At 30.8% G+C, this 18,799-nt stretch overlaps 1 protein-coding gene across 2 annotated transcripts in view; it reads right to left on the reverse strand.

The window, feature by feature from the left end:
* The window catches only part of LOC135960413 (protein qui-1), a 342,666-nt gene that overhangs the window by 85,717 nt on the left and 238,150 nt on the right, over positions 1-18,799 (reverse strand). For both annotated transcript variants that reach the window (XM_065511703.1, XM_065511702.1), the window contains 2 exons: positions 735-1,647; positions 136-584 (listed from right to left, as the gene is read on the reverse strand). In XM_065511703.1, the coding sequence (XP_065367775.1) occupies positions 136-584; positions 735-1,647 (1,362 nt within the window). The remainder of the gene's footprint in view (positions 1-135; positions 585-734; positions 1,648-18,799) is intronic.

The raw sequence follows: 18,799 nt of genomic DNA on the forward strand, positions 1-18,799 counted from the left end.
GTGCAAACAAAGTTTTTCATATATTTTTACCGGTTTAACCTATTTTGGTAATTGTTTGTGTGGCCGAATTTTTGCATCCCTTAAAAACATTTTTACAAATCACTTCATTACAAAAACATGTTCTCTTGTACTCACCGCTGCCAATAGAAAATCAAAATTACACACAGCAATCTGTTTGAATTTGTCCATGTCATCGGAGCGCATCAAATGATGCCAACTCTCCTCCACGTGACGCATACTGTACGAGACATCTGCCGCCATGGGATTATAGAACGTCGAGGTGTCATCATTCGGGTGAGCCGATGGTTTACGACCCGCTGAGAAAGTATCTCGATCTTTCATGGTCGTTTGACTGGCCAACGATTGCTTGTCATCACTAATTTCACGTTCCGTACTCTCGTCCTCATCACCTTCGAACTCTTGATCATCGGGATCGGCGGGGAAAAATATGTTGGCAATGGCTATGTGCATGGAACGTATACTGTTCGCATCCATGTAGCGTGAACGTGACAATTGCTTGCAGTAGGGATAACGCCATTGGATTAAGACTTTGCCGGACATGATTTTGTCGCGCAACAAGAAACCTAGAATGGAAATAATAATGGGTATTAAAGAAATTATGTATATACTCGTACCCTTTAATAAAAACTTATAGAAACTGGATATATTTAGACACATTTTAAGAAGTTTTTATAATTCTTCCTGTAGGGGAAGACATTTTAAATCATACTCACTCATTTCATTGTGTATTTTCTTAAACGACGAAAAACAAAATTGTCCCCTCTCCGATGTGATACAGGCCTCTGGATCATCGATGGGCATTAACAATTCCAGCAGTTCCGTTTCCGATAAACCAAATTCCGATAAAGTTATATAGGCAGCCAAACGACCAAAACCTTTTCTACCATATTTTAATTCTAAGTTATCAAATTGCTTTTCTAAAAATTCTATAAAAGTTAAATTATTGTCGGTGGACAATTGCTTCCTCAACACCGTGTGATTCATCTCGTTGGATAAATCAAACAAATATTCCGTTGACTTGAAACGATCCTTTTGCATTTGTGTAAATTTCAGATGTTCCACCAGTGTGGTGGTGGAGCATATCAATTGCACATTCCAGGGTAGAGAGGTGGGTAACCAGGAGAGTGCGGCCACAATATCACAATCCAAGGGATTTAGTAAATGCAAATCGTCTATGAACAGGAAAAGAACATCAAAATTCATGTCCTCAATGCGTCGCAATAGATTCTGGAACCAGTTGTTTATGTACAAGGGATCGAATGAGGCATCTTTGGGCAGATAACCTTCCGGTATATTAAAGATAATTGATATTTGCTGGCACAGCACTCTTAACATTTCCAAATTGTAGGCAGATCTTGGAGAGGCTGCAGCAAAACGTACTATACGATGGACTCGTGTTTGTGGCTGAAACCAATTCTTGCAATCATGATACAATTCGGTCATTAGTGTGCTCTTGCCACTGCCATGCGTGCCACGTATAAAGTAAGGAGCATGACGACTGCCATTACGGAAATTTGCCATTAAATTTTGTTGCAAACGTTCTACTACGGGTGATTTAATTAAGGCTTTTGCTTCATGATGTTCCTTTAAAATGCGTAAATGTGTTGAATGTTCATGAAATATTTCCTGCAAGAAAAATAATTGGTAACAGAGGTTATAAGAAATACATTAATGCTGGTGGGTAAAATAAATGTTTAAAAGAATTTTGTTTATTAATACAATTAAAATGTTTTAAAAGCATTTTGGGTTGGTGTTATTAAACTGCATGTAAATTGAATGTAATTTTATTTTGAAGGGATAATTAAATTTGTTACGAAATGTAATTTTTTTACTATTTTCTTTTTATTAATTGTTTATAAAAAAAAGAATTTAAGACAGTATCAACACAATTAAAATTGCCTTTATTGTGTTGCTTTATAATTAAATTTTACATTCACAGTGTCTCATACTGTAAACATATTGATTTAACTGATTCCAGAATGTTTACAGCTAATAACAAGAAATTATTTCCATTAAATATGATTCTTTATCCTTCAGTATATAATTAGCAGAATATTGAACTTGTTGGTCAGATTTTATAAATAAATATATTTAAAAACAAGTAAGAGAGCTATATTCTGCTGTGCCTAATCTTATATACCCTTCACCAAATTATACTTTAAAATAATTTTTTTTAAATATTTTTAGGTAAACAAAATTTAATTTTTTTTTACGTGTTTTTCAAAGTTTTTTTTTTTTGAAATTGTTTTGTATTTTTTTTTAAAAAAAGTTTTTTCCAAATTTTTTAAAATTTTTTTTTTTGGAAAAAAAATTTATGACAAAAAAAATTTTTTGATGAAAAAAAAATTCGGGTTAAAAAATATTTGACCCATTTTAGGTCCAACTTACTATAGCCTTATCTACATCGTTGCAATGGACTTTGAAATATCTATCATTAGATATCCATATTGTCTATATTAATTAGTAATCCAGATATACAGTGGTGGCCACCAATTTAAGACAAATACTTGAATTTTTTTCATCAACTGAATTTTAAGTGCGATAAGAGGACTTCTAAGGGTATGAAATTTATTATTAAGGTTTCTAGTTTCTGAAAAATGTTTGGAAAAATCGGTAAAACATATATGGACAAAGATATGTGGAAATACTATGAACCACCTCAGCGAACATCCGCTGTTAATAACATGATATTACCGAAACTAATGGAACTAAAAATACGAAATTTGGTCCGAATATTTTATGATATAAATGTGAGAAAATATGTTTATTTAAAAAAAAAAATGTTTGGTCAAGTTGTAGAAAAATTGTATGTGTTCATGGTGAATATGTATGAATTGACACAGTCGAATAAAACACACTTGTGTGTTAAAACAGTCCTCATGCATACATATTTGTAGAAATATTTGAAAAAATAATTGACAATTACATGGAATTTAGCAAACAATTTTTGTCTTAAATTCCTGGCCACCACTGTAGATAAAAAATATGTCAAAAATCGAGGTTATCCCGGTTTTTTGCTCATATCTCCGTTATTTATGGACCGATTTTGCTGATTTTAAATAGCATGTCTGACAGAATTATTGAAGATTTGGATCCCGAAGATATCTGGGGTCTTCAGAAAATTGATTTCAACAGACAGACGGACATGGCTTAATCGACTCCGCTATCTATAAGGATCCTGAATATATATACTTTATAGGGTCGGAAATAAAAAATGTAGAAATTACAAACGGAATGACAAACTTATATATACCCTTCTCACGAAGGTGAAGGATATAATAATTGAACCATGTCAAAACTTGATATTTATTGGTCGTATGACTTAAAAATTTGGAATTTTTTAAAATTTTTACCTTTTATTTTGAAACATTTGCACAATATAAATTTATTCAAAGTATTGGTCATTGTTAGCTCATCTGCTCATCCTTTGAGGCAAATAACGAATCAATCCAATATCGGATACTGTGTTCCAAATTGAAGCGTATCCCAGAGAGAGCGTTCTGCATTGATGGAAGCAAATAGTAGTGGGAAGGGCCACGTTCTTGGCTATAAAGTGGGTGAGGCAAAACTTACCAACCACTTCATTCTAAATACTTTTTAACATGTGGCAATATATGATAGAATATTACGGTTATATATCTGGCTGCATATTATGGGCGTTTTTTGTCAATGCTCGCTTCAGACGAATAAGTTATGTTCGGTACAGGTTCCCTGTGATGGTCTGGTCAGATTTCTACAGCTCATAATAGACAGGACCCCTTTTTTCCCTCCAAATATAGAGAATTACCTTAGCGCCATGGATACGTGGCTTTGTTCCCCAATTACTCCCAATGAGTAGTCTCCAATTCTTAATCTTCAAACGTTTGTCGACCTTTGTTTTCCTAGTCAAAATCACCACTTCTGAAAAGCTGTAGCTTCGGTGAGCTACAGCTGCTGTTTTTTTCAAATTAAATAAGCAAAACTTCCCGCATATGACAATACGTTGCACAGTGGTTTAGAAACGATTTTTTTTGGAAATATATCGGTATCTCGGGAACTATTGGAGATATTGTAACATGGTTGGAGCTGAGCAGATCAGCTTTCTAGCGCTAATGGGGGCCAGTGCGTTGCCCGCAAAGTTAATCACCTCGGGCCTCAATTTTTTTTTAAAAAAAATCGCTAAAAATCCATTTATGATCCGACTGAACTGAATTTCAAATATAAATAGTCCTTGAGAAGATCTATAAAAAATATGCGTACATGTGTAGGTTATCTCCATTATTTGAAGAGATATTTAGGTTTATTGATTTATTTGTTTTAATTTTGCTCAATCTTTTTATGGTTTTTTATATATGGCGGGTCTACGAAGGGTCCAAATATATTTTTAAAATATCAGCTATATTAGCGATAAAATTCTAAATAAAATAAAATCAATTTGCTATCAGCTAGGTTGTCCCTATAAAAATTTACAAGCATACAATGTTGAAAGATGTAAAAAGATCACTGCTCTTGCGTTTTTCCCCAAAAATTTTCTTCGGGACTATATAAAATTTTTAAATACCTTGGAAACAGAAGTTAATGCAAAAGTGTGCAAAGTAAAATTTTGTTCACTTTAGCGCACATAACATCGCGAGACCTGTCCAAACTTGGACAATTTAAAAAAAATTTGGTTTGAGTAAAAAATTCTAAAAAGGCAAAGCACCGTTCCTCGAAGAAGCTCCATATTTGTATAACCCTATATGTTTCTTAAATACTTACAAAGTTTTTTTATTATCAGGCGGTAAATAACGTTACAGTAGGCTCTTTTCTAAAAAAAACTCAGTCTTATTATTTATTTTATTATTTATTTTACTGAGTGGATGTGTTAAACAACTGCTATAAATAAATGAATGTTGATACCAATTTATCAGTTTCTGGGAAAATACTTCCAATTCAATTTCAAATAACGCAGTTCCCAGTAGTACTTGTTTTTCGCTATAACCCTTAACAAATCACAATATTGTCGAATAGACAATATTTAATGTTTGAATTTCTTAGAAAAACTAAGTTACATGCAATACATCTTGTTTAATTACACGCTTAAAAACTTTTATCACTTATCTACCTCTATGAGGTAATTAAACGAGAACGTTTCAATGTTTTCTCCGGATAATTACCCAAAAGTCTTGATCATTTTGATAAGGTAGATTTGAGGGTTTACTGTAGTACTGAACTGTTGTATTAGAAGTGTATATAAAAGAGTATGACCTTAGACATACAACGGCGAATGTATAACAAATATTCATTATTGATTTTAGTCGAGTTTAGGCAACTGGGCGAACACTAGTCTTATTTAAAACACAATCAGACTATGTTGATCGGATTGGTTCCTAAAGGAAATGAACCATGGATGTCTGATGATACTTGGAGCATAATCGGTGAACGTTAAGTGGGAAATCGATTTATTTCCTAAATAATGTAAGGAAAGGTTGCTAAGAAAGGTTATTTCACTTTATTTTTATTGACTTCAAAAGAGTGTTTGATAGCATTAACCAGGATTATCTGTGCTTAGCAATTTGCAGAAGAGAATATTTCTAGAGCTTTCTGACCCATTTCAGGTGCAAAATGGACTACTTCTGGGATGTATAGAGCTACCTCTCTTATTTATGCTGTATGAATCGGTGGCATGTCATAGCGTCCATTGACATAATGTCCATGGACATAATGACACTCCAAAAGTGTCCATGGACATTATGTCATTTCGCGTAGTGTCATAATGTCCATATATAATGTGTCGTAACGTCCATGGACATAATGACACTTTTGGAGTGACATAATGTCCATGATATTTAAAAAGTAATTTAAGTATGTATTTATATTTTAATTTAACTTCTATCGAATTTAACGTTGTAAATTTAAAGTAGTAATAAGGCAATAGCTACGATTTTTAGTTATTATCCGTTCAGAAGTTCAGAAGTCATAAATTTAAAGTTTAAAAAAGTGAAGTTTTATTGAAAAAAATAAAAAATTACACTTCAAAAAAATGTTTTTTTTAAAAATTTTTTAACAAGAAAGGTTTTATTATGGGCTCCGTGAAATAAGGCCTTAGGCAATAAGGCCATATGAAAATAAAGCCATATTAGTGTAAAATAGCTTGTTATAATTACATATATATTTATAAATATAATTATTTGCAAGAAAGGCTTCATTTAGCGAAGCCGCCTGCCGCGTTCCATCGAGGAGAAAGCCCCTAAGAGCTGCCGCAGGCCGCCAATAAGAACAACCCTTTTCTCTGAAACCGAATAGTTTCGCCATGCTACTGAGTGGAAAAAAATTGTCTTCACAAATAAACTTTTCGTGTGTGGAGGCCTACGGCCGTTCTTATGGGCTTTCTCATCCATAGAACGCGGCAGGCGGCTTCGATAAATGAAGCTTTTCTAGCAAATTATAATAAATATAGAAAATGTGATTTCACCAAAGCCGGTGTTCGATTCTCCCCAGAGTTTAAAGTGACTTAGTGTCCATGGACATTATGACAATACTAAAAGTGACATAATGTCCATGGAGTTAATGTCACATTTGGAGTGTCATTATGTCCATGGACATTATGTTAATGGACACTGTGACATGCCACCGTATGAATCGGATATTCTGAGCTCAATGCAAAGCATAAGTCAGAGAATTCAGTTGCTAAATCAACTGCTTGTTCTCACATAGACTGTGAAACATTTAAACAAAACATTTGACCTTTAAGAAATGATAAACTCTACTAACAGTTCAAGTTACATGAACAAATATATAACAATGTTTCCAAATTCTGCTGCATGGGTTGGGAAATTGATACAATAAGAGGTTCGAATTGGGATGTTGATATAAGAATCAACGAATTTAACGAAATAATTTGTCTCATATGTCAGTCATTAATGAATTAATTTTGTTAATTTTCAATACCAAAATCTCTGGTATATATGTATGTTTGTTGGAGGCAGAGATTCGAATTAATTAATTAAACCAACTTTAGCTTAAGTCCTAATTCAAAAATGTCATCTACACATTCATTTTTCAACAAACTAATTCTTTAGTTTCATTCACAGGTTTTTATTTGAACAGATTTAAAAACATTTTTGTACTACCCACCATCAAAAAAGACGGGGGTTATATTGTTTTTGGTCATTTCGTTTAGTAACATATCGAAATATTGGTCGTGGAACCAAAAAGTATATATATCCTGATTCCTCATAAGATTCTAAGACGATCTAGCCATGTCCGTCCTTCCGTCTGTCTGTTGAAAACACGATAGAGACCAAATGAAATAAGCTAGCTGGCTGAAATCCACAAATAATCTCTGGATTGTTTGGTATAGAAAATGAGCAATATCGATAAATGATTTCACCTACTTAGGTCATAAACAAATGTCCATCCGGAATACTGATTGAGCAGTCATAAATATGTTGATTATGCGGCAATCCATGTGCCAAAGTATATCGAAATATCTTCAAAATTGTAACATGTACTTTGCGGAGGGATGGAAGGACAGACATCGTTAAATCGACTCAGAAAGTGGCTCTGATTTGATTATTATGTTTGGGCGTTAAAAACATCAGCACTGACGCATAATTCAAATTGCCAAATCCTATTTGTAATAGATTTGAATAGAAAAAAAATTTAACACACAATAAAATTGATTTGTAATGGATTTGAATTAAAGAATTCGATATGTAAGCACTTCCATAACTACATATTATATGAATATTGAAACTCTATAATAAAGAATATAATAACTAAACAGATTATCACATAATTTTGATAAGATTTATCATTTACTTACTTTTTATTTCATTACATTTAAAATGTACTTTGATAAATACGATTCGCAAAGAAAACTATATAAATACTATTATTCATTCCTAATGCACTTGCCTGACATTCAAATTATTTGTGTCATCGCTGTCTGTATCCACAGAGAAAATACAATTTGTTTCCTGTCATAAAAGGAAATTGAATAACAGCATTGACACTTAAAGGGAAAAATTTTAAATTTGTTTAAAGAATTTTATCTGCAAATGGAATTGAAAGTAAAAGAAATTGTTTGCTACAGCTTGTTGGATATTTAATGGCAGTAACAAAAGTAAAAAAAAACCAAATGTTTATTCTAACTTTAGTTGGTATTAAGCGAGTACATGAAAAATTTAATAAAAAAAAATATATTTTATATTGTACATAAAAGAGCAAAGTAGAACCCAGCAAAAGATTACAAAATTTACTTAAATGTGATCATTTGGATAAAAAATCTTTGACACAAAAGAATATTGGTTGACACTAACAACATTTATTATTAATAACCTGAAATTTTGTTTAAAAACGAGTCAATAAGAAGCCATCTGAAACCTTACAGTGACTTCAAATTACTTTTCAATGACTACTACATATCTTCTGCATTACTTAGAAGTAGAGTTGTAATTATTTATTTCCTAGCTGATATATACGTAAGTACTTATTAGTTAATCATTTTCTTGAGCACTTAAATGCTTCTACGAATAAATCAATATAATTCTCATTTAGTTTAGAATATTTTGCATTAATAAAGTTCTGTTGTTGCCAAGGAAGAGAAGGCAGCAGTTTACATTTAAACCCGCGCACATTGGATTCAAATGTGTCCACGACAGCTTCATAAATAGAAATAATGTTGCTGGGTAACACAAATAAACCAGTAATACTAAATTTAGTCTTAGTCAAAGAAAGAGGAAAACGAAAAGCCAAAAGAGACAAAAAAAAAAACAATCCAATTTGTTGAGTGCTCTTTTTCCGAGGGAATGGCAACATGAAAGTATGGCCCAAATACCCAGTTCCAAAAAATGAGCAAACCAGGCCACCAAGCACCAGTGAATGTAAAAGGCCATGAAAAAACAACTGCAAACAAACCCCAACTGAACCAAATTTAAATGTGCGGCGAAATACATAAATTTTCTATAGTATCTGAGTGCTTGTGTCTTTCTGTATTTGTGAGTACATAAATTATACAGACAAAATACTAATACAAATTCGTGCAACGAAAATTGTCTCATTTAAGATGTATAGTACAGCAGCAGAAACCCAGCAGTTCTAATGGTATTACTTATCATTTATGATCACCACTGATTACATAAGCGAGTCCTAATTGACCCTACATAGATTACAATGTGACTTTCCCATAGCTGGTCCAAAGTAGTCAACGCATATGATTCACAGGGCGATTAATATATCTTACCAGCTACCTTAATGGTTACTTGTCCATTATGTTGGACTTTTTGGATTCTCCATCATTTAGAAACCAAATGCTGATAACATGAGCAAAATCGAATAACGTTTATAGGTAGCATGTTTTATTTGAAGTTTCGATGTTAGGGTTAAGTTTAATATTTGCAATATTTTCAAATTAATTAAAAAATAGTATGTTGAAAAAACAATTAAAAACAATTTTGTATGTCATTGTATTTTCAATAGGGAATTCTGACCATTAGCAGTTTATAGCGGCTATATTGTTGAAGCTACATCTGTCGAATTGGCTGTAATTTATTGAAGACCAAGAATTGGTGGTAGTACTCCATGAAGATTGTTGTAAAACTCAACAAAATCTTGCAAAATCATTGGAAGCTACTCAAGCAGCAATTCCAAAATGTTTGCGAGCAGCAGGATTCATCCTGCTGTGTATTTTCTCTGGAGCAAAAGGGTCCTATCTATTATGAGCCACTGGAATCTGACCAGACCATCACAGGGAATTTTGTGTAGCTACCAACATTTTTAAGAGATTTATGCTCGTTAAAGTGATTCAACAGAAATATTCTGATCAGAATAACTCCCGAACAATCTACAAAACAATTGACTAGCAAACCCTTTAGTTTCAGTTTTGGATCTATGCTTTAAAAAATTTGAGCAAGTTGGACATGATCCTGAATTCAAATACAATATAAACGTATTAAGAACTTTTTTATGTCGTTCATTAATTCGGGTTTTAAATTGAGTAACTAATTCTTTAATAAATTAATTATTCACTATTTCAAAATTATTTATAACAAACTGTATTATACATCAAGCTCTATCAACGTTGCCGAATCTTTGCTTAATAAAGAGGTCTTGGGGAATTACACAATAAAGGGAATCTATCCAAAGTTTGATATCATTGTCAGTGACCTAAGTTCTAAGTTCTAATTAACGTTAATCTAAGTTAATATTTTGATTATTAATTGCGATTCTTCTAATACTTCGCCAGCTAAATAACAAATATTTTATACGGTACCTTTTATTTTCATTGGTTCAAGTCCTAAGTTAAAAATTTAGAAAGATTTGTTTTTAAAATTGTAACTTCTTGCAGTAATATTTATATATTTATAGAAGGAGCTATCGGAACATTCACCTACAGTGATCGAAAGTCCCTTTGGCTTTAGCTATTTGTCGAATTTCAGAAACAATACAATTTTTGTGAGTCATTATTACTTATTTAAATTTGGAATTATGGAAAATTTTAAGCAATTTAATAAATTTAAATAAATTATTCGTTTTATTCGATTATTCTACATAAAATTGTTCGAATTATTCGTTATTCGAAAATGGCCATTTTTAATTTGTTCGAATAATTATTCATAAGAAATTATTCGATTAATCGAACGATCATTAGTCGAATGAATACCCTAGGTGGTATAGAGTATAAACACCAAACTTGAGTCAGAAAAATGAATAAAGCTCAAAAAGAGCAAAAAACCGCAAAACGAAATGGGTATGTAAATAAAGGAGAGAGTACGTACTATAAAATGGTACTAGTTTTTTAGGAAATATTAGGAATTCCCTAAGGTCCTATTCCATCAAACCTTAAATTTATGTAAAATTTAATACATTTTTAAAAATGATATGAAAACGATTTCAAAAGTAGTGGAGGAAACATATATCTACATCGAAATTAAAGCAATTAAAACATTTTAACGAAAACTGTTTATTTCATAAAAATCCATTTTGAAAATAAAAAGTTATAAGCGATTGAAATTTCAAAATTTATTACAAAATCCTACTTTTTAGTCAAACAATAAAAAGGTGCATATTGAATTACCCTGTTGATAGAGCAAATGTTTACATAGAGACCTGAATTTTTGGCTTCTGAGGTTCTAAGGTGTTAACTTTAATATGAGTTTTTAAAACTAAAAATTGGCGGCAAAATAAAAAAAGACTTTTGGCCGCTATTTCAAAATTAGCAACACTGTGCGGCGTTTAAAGCAAAACAAAACTAAATACTGACCCCTATTATGGTGAAACAAAGCCGTGAAATCTTAGTGCAGAAAGAAGTCTCCAGAAGATTCTAATCTATTTTTCATAAATGTTGCACAGTGGAGGAAATGAAAAAAAAGTGGAAATAAATCAGTAACTTCTAAACCGATAAAATTTCCCTGGACTATAGAGGAGGTGCAGCTGAGTTTAAGTTTTTAATTTAGGCTTTAAAGACTAAGGTGGGGAGGAGTTTCAAGGCCCCAAAATAGGGTATCTCGGGTATATGAAAAATTAAAAACGATGTCAAATATTTGTTCTCGATCCGATATGAAAGATTTGCATATGAGTATAATCTACAAGAACTATAGTTTATCTCTAATAGTTTACGAGATATTCACATATGAATATGATAATTTTTATATATGGATTTTTGCTAATAGCTGATCCAAATCTTTCCCGATTTTTTTTTAAATGTCAATATTTGTCGCGTGACTGGTTTTTGAAATAAACCATTCAATTATTGGTGGTTTGTCTAAGCTTTGATATTTTTACAAGTAAAGCTTGAGTGTCTATAGTTTTATTTATATAATATCTTTAGATTTTATAAAGCTCTTTGGGCAAAGGTTTCCTCATGAACTGGCTTCAGCAACCAGTGAAATGCGCATAGGAACTAGCTTATTACCCAACAATAACAATTTCACTGTCTGTTAAAATCAACTTTCCGAAGCCTCCAAATAACTGACATACACGATTCATACATCAATATCTCCGGCTCGGTTGCTATTTAAAATCGAGAAAATCGGACCACAAATGGCTGAGATATAAGGAAAAAAAACAGAACAACCTCGATTTTTGACCTATATCTGGATTACTAAGTAATTAATAGAGAAAATATGGATATCTAATGATAGATATTTCAAAGACCTTTGCAAAGAAGTATATAAACCATAGTAAATTGGATCAAAATCGAAAAAAATATTTTTTAATCAGAATTTTTTTTTTCACCAAAAGATTTTTTGTCGCTGAATATTAAAAAAAGAAAATTTTAAAAAAAAACAATTAAAAATTTATTTTTTTTTTTAAAAATAAAAAAAAATCTTTGGAAAAAAAATGTTTGTTTACCTAAAAATATTTAAAATTTTTATTTTGAAGTATAATTTGGTGAAGGGTATATAAGATTCGGCACAGCCGAATATATCTCTCTTACTTGTTAAAAGTCTTATTGTTCGTAAGGAACTATCAAAATAAACAAGTAAGAGTGTGAGAAATGGACTTTTAAAAGGACTATTTTTGTCTATGATTGGTCTAACAGGTGACAGTAAAATGATAATACATCTAGCATTATATACTTCGTAATTAGGGTTTTTATCCCGGGAATTCCCGGTACAAATTTCCCGGGAATTTTGCCAATTTTTCACTACACGATTCCCGGGATTTTTATTCGGGAATCCCGGGAAAAAACTGACGAAAATACATAGAAAACAAGTTAGAACTATTTTTTTCACCAAAAACCAGTGAAATGTTTATTACAGTTTTTTGCTTATATCTCGGCAATAATAGATCGCTTATTATTATTTATTTGGGGTTTTTCGTATATAAATTTAAAAAGTAAATTCATTATTTATAGAATTTATTTCTTATTGAATCATTCTAATTTCTTTAAATTTCTTCTTCAAATCCATAACAAAATAGCTTCAAAAATTTATTAAATCATTAAATTGTTCTCCAATTCAAATCTAGTACAAAAAGGTTTGATTTAACAAAAATTTAATCATTAAAAGTTTGAATAAATTCAGTTATTAATTAACTTTAAAATTAATTCAGTTTAAACAAAGGCTTTGGAATGAATCTAAAAAATTAAATATTAGGAATGGATTTATGGAATGAAAGGCTGACATTCTTTAATTAAGGATTAAGATTTTAGCACAAATTTTATTAATTAATTCGAAGCTCTGATATTTAATAATTATAAAACTAAGTTTTTATATGAAATTTGGCTATAATATTCCTAATTTACAGTATTATTATATATTGCGGTAATAGCCGGGAACCCGGGAATGTAGAAAAAAATTTTCCGATTCCCGGGAATCAAAAAAGGTCGGGAAATTAAAAATCCCATTCGTAATGTGTAGATAACTTCTGGTGAATAACATAACTACTTTCTAAAGTTACTTAGAGACAATAAAGTGACATTAGACCTTACGCTAGATTACAAGGGGTGTATAAAGTAACCAATTAACATCCATTTGCACTACAAAAAACTCATAAGTGTCAAAGGAACCCAAACATATATAAATTTAAGTCAGCCAAGTGATCCAACATTACTGACTTTATGAAATACATTGACTACTTTAAAACTGCTGGGTTAAGATAATGTAGAGATCTAGCAGAAGTAAACGAATGGAAAACAAATTGAAACACGGTAATTTGTGAATGTTCATGAAAATGAGAACGAATGAAATTGTAATAAAAAATATTCATAAAATATTAAATAATATTATTACGAATTTACTAATGCCGCGATGTTGATGATGAACAGGAAGTTTGTGTGATGTTGCTGATGAGGTAGATAAAAATGTTGTTGATGATGTTGATGACGATGATGGCGAATGGCGTTGCTGATATTATTGCATCATAATATAATTTCGTTAGTAATGATACTTGAGATTTTTAATGATTTTTGCATTGAGAAATGAAATGAAAGGGATCAAAATATAATATTTTGTTTAAGTACTAAGCGTACACATACCTAAAATAGATTTTTGTTGACAATATGGTACTTGTAGATTTACAGATTCAAATTCAGTTTGTTTGCATTATTTTTACATTCGTTTTTTTTTTTGTGCTCAAACATCATTTACAGTTGGAATATGGAATAAAAGTAAGTATTTGTTGAGTTTGTATTTGTATACGAGATTTCTGTCTATTCAAACCTGTCCACTTAACATCAAATACAGTCAGTTTTATTTGAAGGTAACATAATGAACGTTATCTTTTTTAGGTTAAAACGATGATGACAGTTAGCAAGTGCCATGCACTAAGAGAAATTTAATATAATTTTGTAAGGAATATAGTGGTAAAGTGGTAAATCATTCTATAAAGAAAATGATCTATAAAAATTTCACGTACACTTTATGAAAATAAGCGAATTCACATAATTGTGAATAAATTCGAAAGAGTCCATTGATTTTTATGATCGATATCTCATTTTGTTCCCATTACATATGGCTTTGCTGGAAAGCAATAAATATAAACAATTTCTGCCGTTTTCGATTTTTCATGCTTTTTTAAAACAAAAAAAATTGTATATTTTCACATAAAAAAATATATTTTTTACTTCAATTTGTTATTATAACTCCGAAAGTACTGAGCCGATTGAAACGCAATATGTATATGAAAATTTCTATATAGCATGGGGAAAATGTTTTTAAAATTCAATCAATCGAAAGGAGAACATTAACTACTCAATTTTATGCAAATCAAACAAAAAAGTAAAATTATGTGAAAATGAGCGAAATCACTTAATTGTGAATAAATTCGAAAATAATCAATCGATTTTTATGATCCATATCTCATTTTGTTGCTATTGCATATGGCTTCACGTTAAAGTAATAAATATAAACAATTTCTGCCGTTTTCGAATTTTCATGATTTTTTTAAAACAAAAAAAATTGATATTTTCACGTAAAAATATATCTTCTGTATCAATTTGTTATTATAACCCCGAAACTACTGAATGGATTGAATCGCAATATATATGTGAAAATTTCTATATTGCATGGGTGAAATGTGTTTAAAATTCAATCATTGGAAAGAAGAACATTAACTACTTAATTTTATGTATATCAAACAAAAAAGTAAAATTTTGTGAAATGAGCGAATTCACTTAATTGTGAATAAATTCGAAAATAATCAATCGATTTTTATGATCGATATCTCATTTTATTCCCATTATATATGGCTTTGCTTTGAAGGAATAACTATAAACAATTTCTACCGTTTTCGATTTGTCATGAATTTTTAAAATCAAAAAAATTATATTTTCACATAAAAAATTTATTTTTTGCTTCAATTTGTTATTATAACTCCGAAACTACTGAGTGGATTGAAATGCAATATATACGTGGAAATGTCTACATAGCATAGGGAAAATATCTTTATAATTCAATCAATCGAAAGGAGAACATTAATTACTCAATTTTATGTATATCAAACAAAAAAGTAAAATTACTTATGTGAAAATAAGCGAATTCACTTAATTGTGATTAAATTCGAAAATAATCAATCGATTTTTATGTTCGATATCTCATTTTGTTCCCATTACATATTGCTTTGTTTTCAAGCAATAAATATGAACAATTTTTGCCGTTTTCGATTTTTCATGATTTTATTAAATAAAAAAAAAATTTATATTTTCACATAAAAAATATATTTTTTGCTTCAATTTGTTATTATAACTCCGAAACTACTGAGTGGATTGAAACGCAGTATATATGTGGAAATTTTTACATAGCATGGGGATAATGTTTTTAGAATTCAATCAATGGAAAGAAGAACATTAACTACTCAATTTTATGTATATCAAACAAAAAAGTAAACTTTTGTGAAAATGAGCGAGTTCACTTAATTGTGAATAAATTGGAAAATAATCAATCGATTTTTATGATCGATATCTCATTTCGTTTCCATTACATATGGCTTTGCTTTGAAGTAATAGATATAAACAATTTCTGCGTTTTCGATTTTTCATAATTTTTTTAAATAAAAAAAATTGATATTTTCACGTAAAAAATATATTTTCTGTTTCAATTATTTATTATAACTCCGATACTACTGATCCGATTGAAACGCAATATATATGTGAAAATGTCTACATAGCATGGGGAAAATGCTTTTAAAATTCAATCAATGGAAAGAAGAACATTAACTACTAAATTTAATGTATATCAAACAAAAAAGTAAAATTTTGTGAAAATAAGCGAATTCACTTTATTGTCGGTTTTTATGATCGATATCTCATTTTGTTCCCATTACATATGGCTTTGCTTTAAAGCAATAAATACAAAGAATTTCTGCCGTTTTCGATTTTTCATGATTTTTTGAAATAAAAAAAAATTTATATTTTCACGTAAAAAATTTATTTTCTGTTTCAATTTGTTATTATAACTCCGAAACTACTGAGTGGATTGAAACGCAATATATGTGTGGAAATTTCTACATAGCATGGGGAAAATGATTTTAAAATTCAATCAATGGAAAGAAGAACATTAACTACTCAATTTTATGTATATCAAAGAAAAAAGTAAGATTTTGTTAAAATAAGCGAATTCACTTAATTGTGAATAAATTGGAAAATAATCATTCGATTTTTTTGTTCGATATCTCATTTTGTTGCTATTATATGTGGGTTTGCTATAAAGTAATAAACCTGAACAAGATATTTTTCATGAGTTTTTTAAAACACAAACATTTGGTATTTTCACGTAAAAAATATAATTTTTGCTTAAATTTGTTATTATAACTCCGAAACTACTAAGCCGATTAAAACTATCGGACTAACCCTTTTTGAGTTATCATAAATTATGTGGAAAAAATTCTCAATTAAACAAAAAAAAATTTAAAAAACTTCTCCATATAATATAAAATTTGAACTGAATTTGTACTACTGGAACTACAGTACATCAATATTGTTTAGTGGTTTAACCCTCGGAGGTATAACCAGGTCTGTGCAGACCTTTTGCATATAAAAGTGTGTATAACTTTATTGTTTTTCGTGTTAAAGACAAATCCTTTCATGACTTCCTGGAGCAACATTCACCGGGCACAATGAGAAAAAAATCAAACCGATTGTGGTTCTAGATTCGGTTTAATCCACATTTTCAAATATTTTGGTTCAAACGATCTAACCAGGTCTGTGCAAACCGGTGAACAAATTGTGTGTTAATTCCAGTGAAGGAAAACGAAATATATGATTTCATTTGCCTTACTTTGTTTTCCGGTGTGTATGTGTCAAACAATCAGCCTGCTCCTGAGTTGTGGGGCAGTAATGGAAACCCAATCTACCATGTGACGATGTCTGTTATCCGATATAAACAGATTATCAAGTACAATCGATTTGACAATAGCAGTACAAGATCCGCTCGACTAGGAGAAAGTATATCGGCCGCCACCGACGACGTTTGGAACATGCTCATGAACAACTTGGAGCGTCGATATGTTCCGGATAGCCAGATAACAGTTGATAAGCAATTGTTTCCGTACAGAGGCCGCACGCGCTTCTTCCAACATAATCCATCAAAACTAGCCAAATACGACATAGAAATATGGTGGATATTCGACTCCAAGTCCAATTACCCACTGAAAGGAATAATTTATATTGGAAAACAAGCAAACGAAGCACGTGCGGCAAATCTAGGCGATAACGTTGTTCTGAAATTGTTTGGAAAATATTGTGGTTCTGGACGAACAATATGTGCTGATACATTTTTCTGGCAAATGATTTGGCCACTATTTTGATGACAAAACGGTTGGGTTATGTAGGAACCATGTGAAGAAACAAAGCATGCATACCGAAGGAGATGTTGGATCCTTAAAGAGAGATATTTAGAACTTTATTATGTTACCACAACAATAATGTTGCACTCATGTCGCAATTTTAGATTCATCGAAACCAACGCAGAATCCATTTAAAATATTTGATTACAATATGCATAAATTCGGAGTGGACACCATGGATCAGATGGTTGGTGCTTAGACTTGCAAACGATCCACAAACCGATGGCCGTTATCCTTGTTTTTCAATATGTTGGACGTTGCAATGGCGTTATTCGGTGTATATGACCAACTCTGCATCATTTTCAAGAAGTCCATCGTGCCCACTTTGTTATAATTTGCACAAAAAACAGCGAAAAAATACGGTTTCATTGCATATATTGCAAAAAGCTGGTTCGTTTACAGCATTCACATGCCAGGTATTCACATATAATATGCCGTACATAATATTTGTTTTGTTGCCTTTAAAATAAAATAGCGTATGTAGCTACCTAAGATGTATTAAAATGTGTTTTTGTTAAAAATTTACACAATTTTAGGATATCTGACTATGCATTTCCATACAAATCCCATATAGGGATGCACAGACCTGGTTATACCGTTTAGCGCCAAAAAATACCTATACCTCCGAGGGTTAAAAACCTCTAAAAATTTTTTAAATTTTGTTGCCCTGTGTAATAATATCAACCGGCTAAAGAAATAGACATGAAATTAGGACTAAGAAGGACTTTTTTAGTATTAAACAATTTCAAGAAAACTTTTGAATTTTATTTTGTTCCGTCTTAAATATTTGTTTTAATTAAATTTTTTTTAGTGCATTTTCTTTTCACATTTTCAATAGGTACAAAAGCCTTTCATAACCAGTAACAGCACATAGTACTAGAAGAACATGGTTAAAGTAGATTACAACAAGGTTAAAATATTGCCAACAAGGTCTGTATATATGTAGTCATCGTGTGCAAACTTACATACAATATTTACACATGTAAAAACATACTTAGTAAGTATAAGTATACCCTGCAGTCCTTAGAAC

The sequence above is a fragment of the Calliphora vicina genome, chromosome 5 (genome assembly GCF_958450345.1).
Source record: "Calliphora vicina chromosome 5, idCalVici1.1, whole genome shotgun sequence".
Lineage (NCBI taxonomy): Eukaryota > Metazoa > Arthropoda > Insecta > Diptera > Calliphoridae > Calliphora > Calliphora vicina.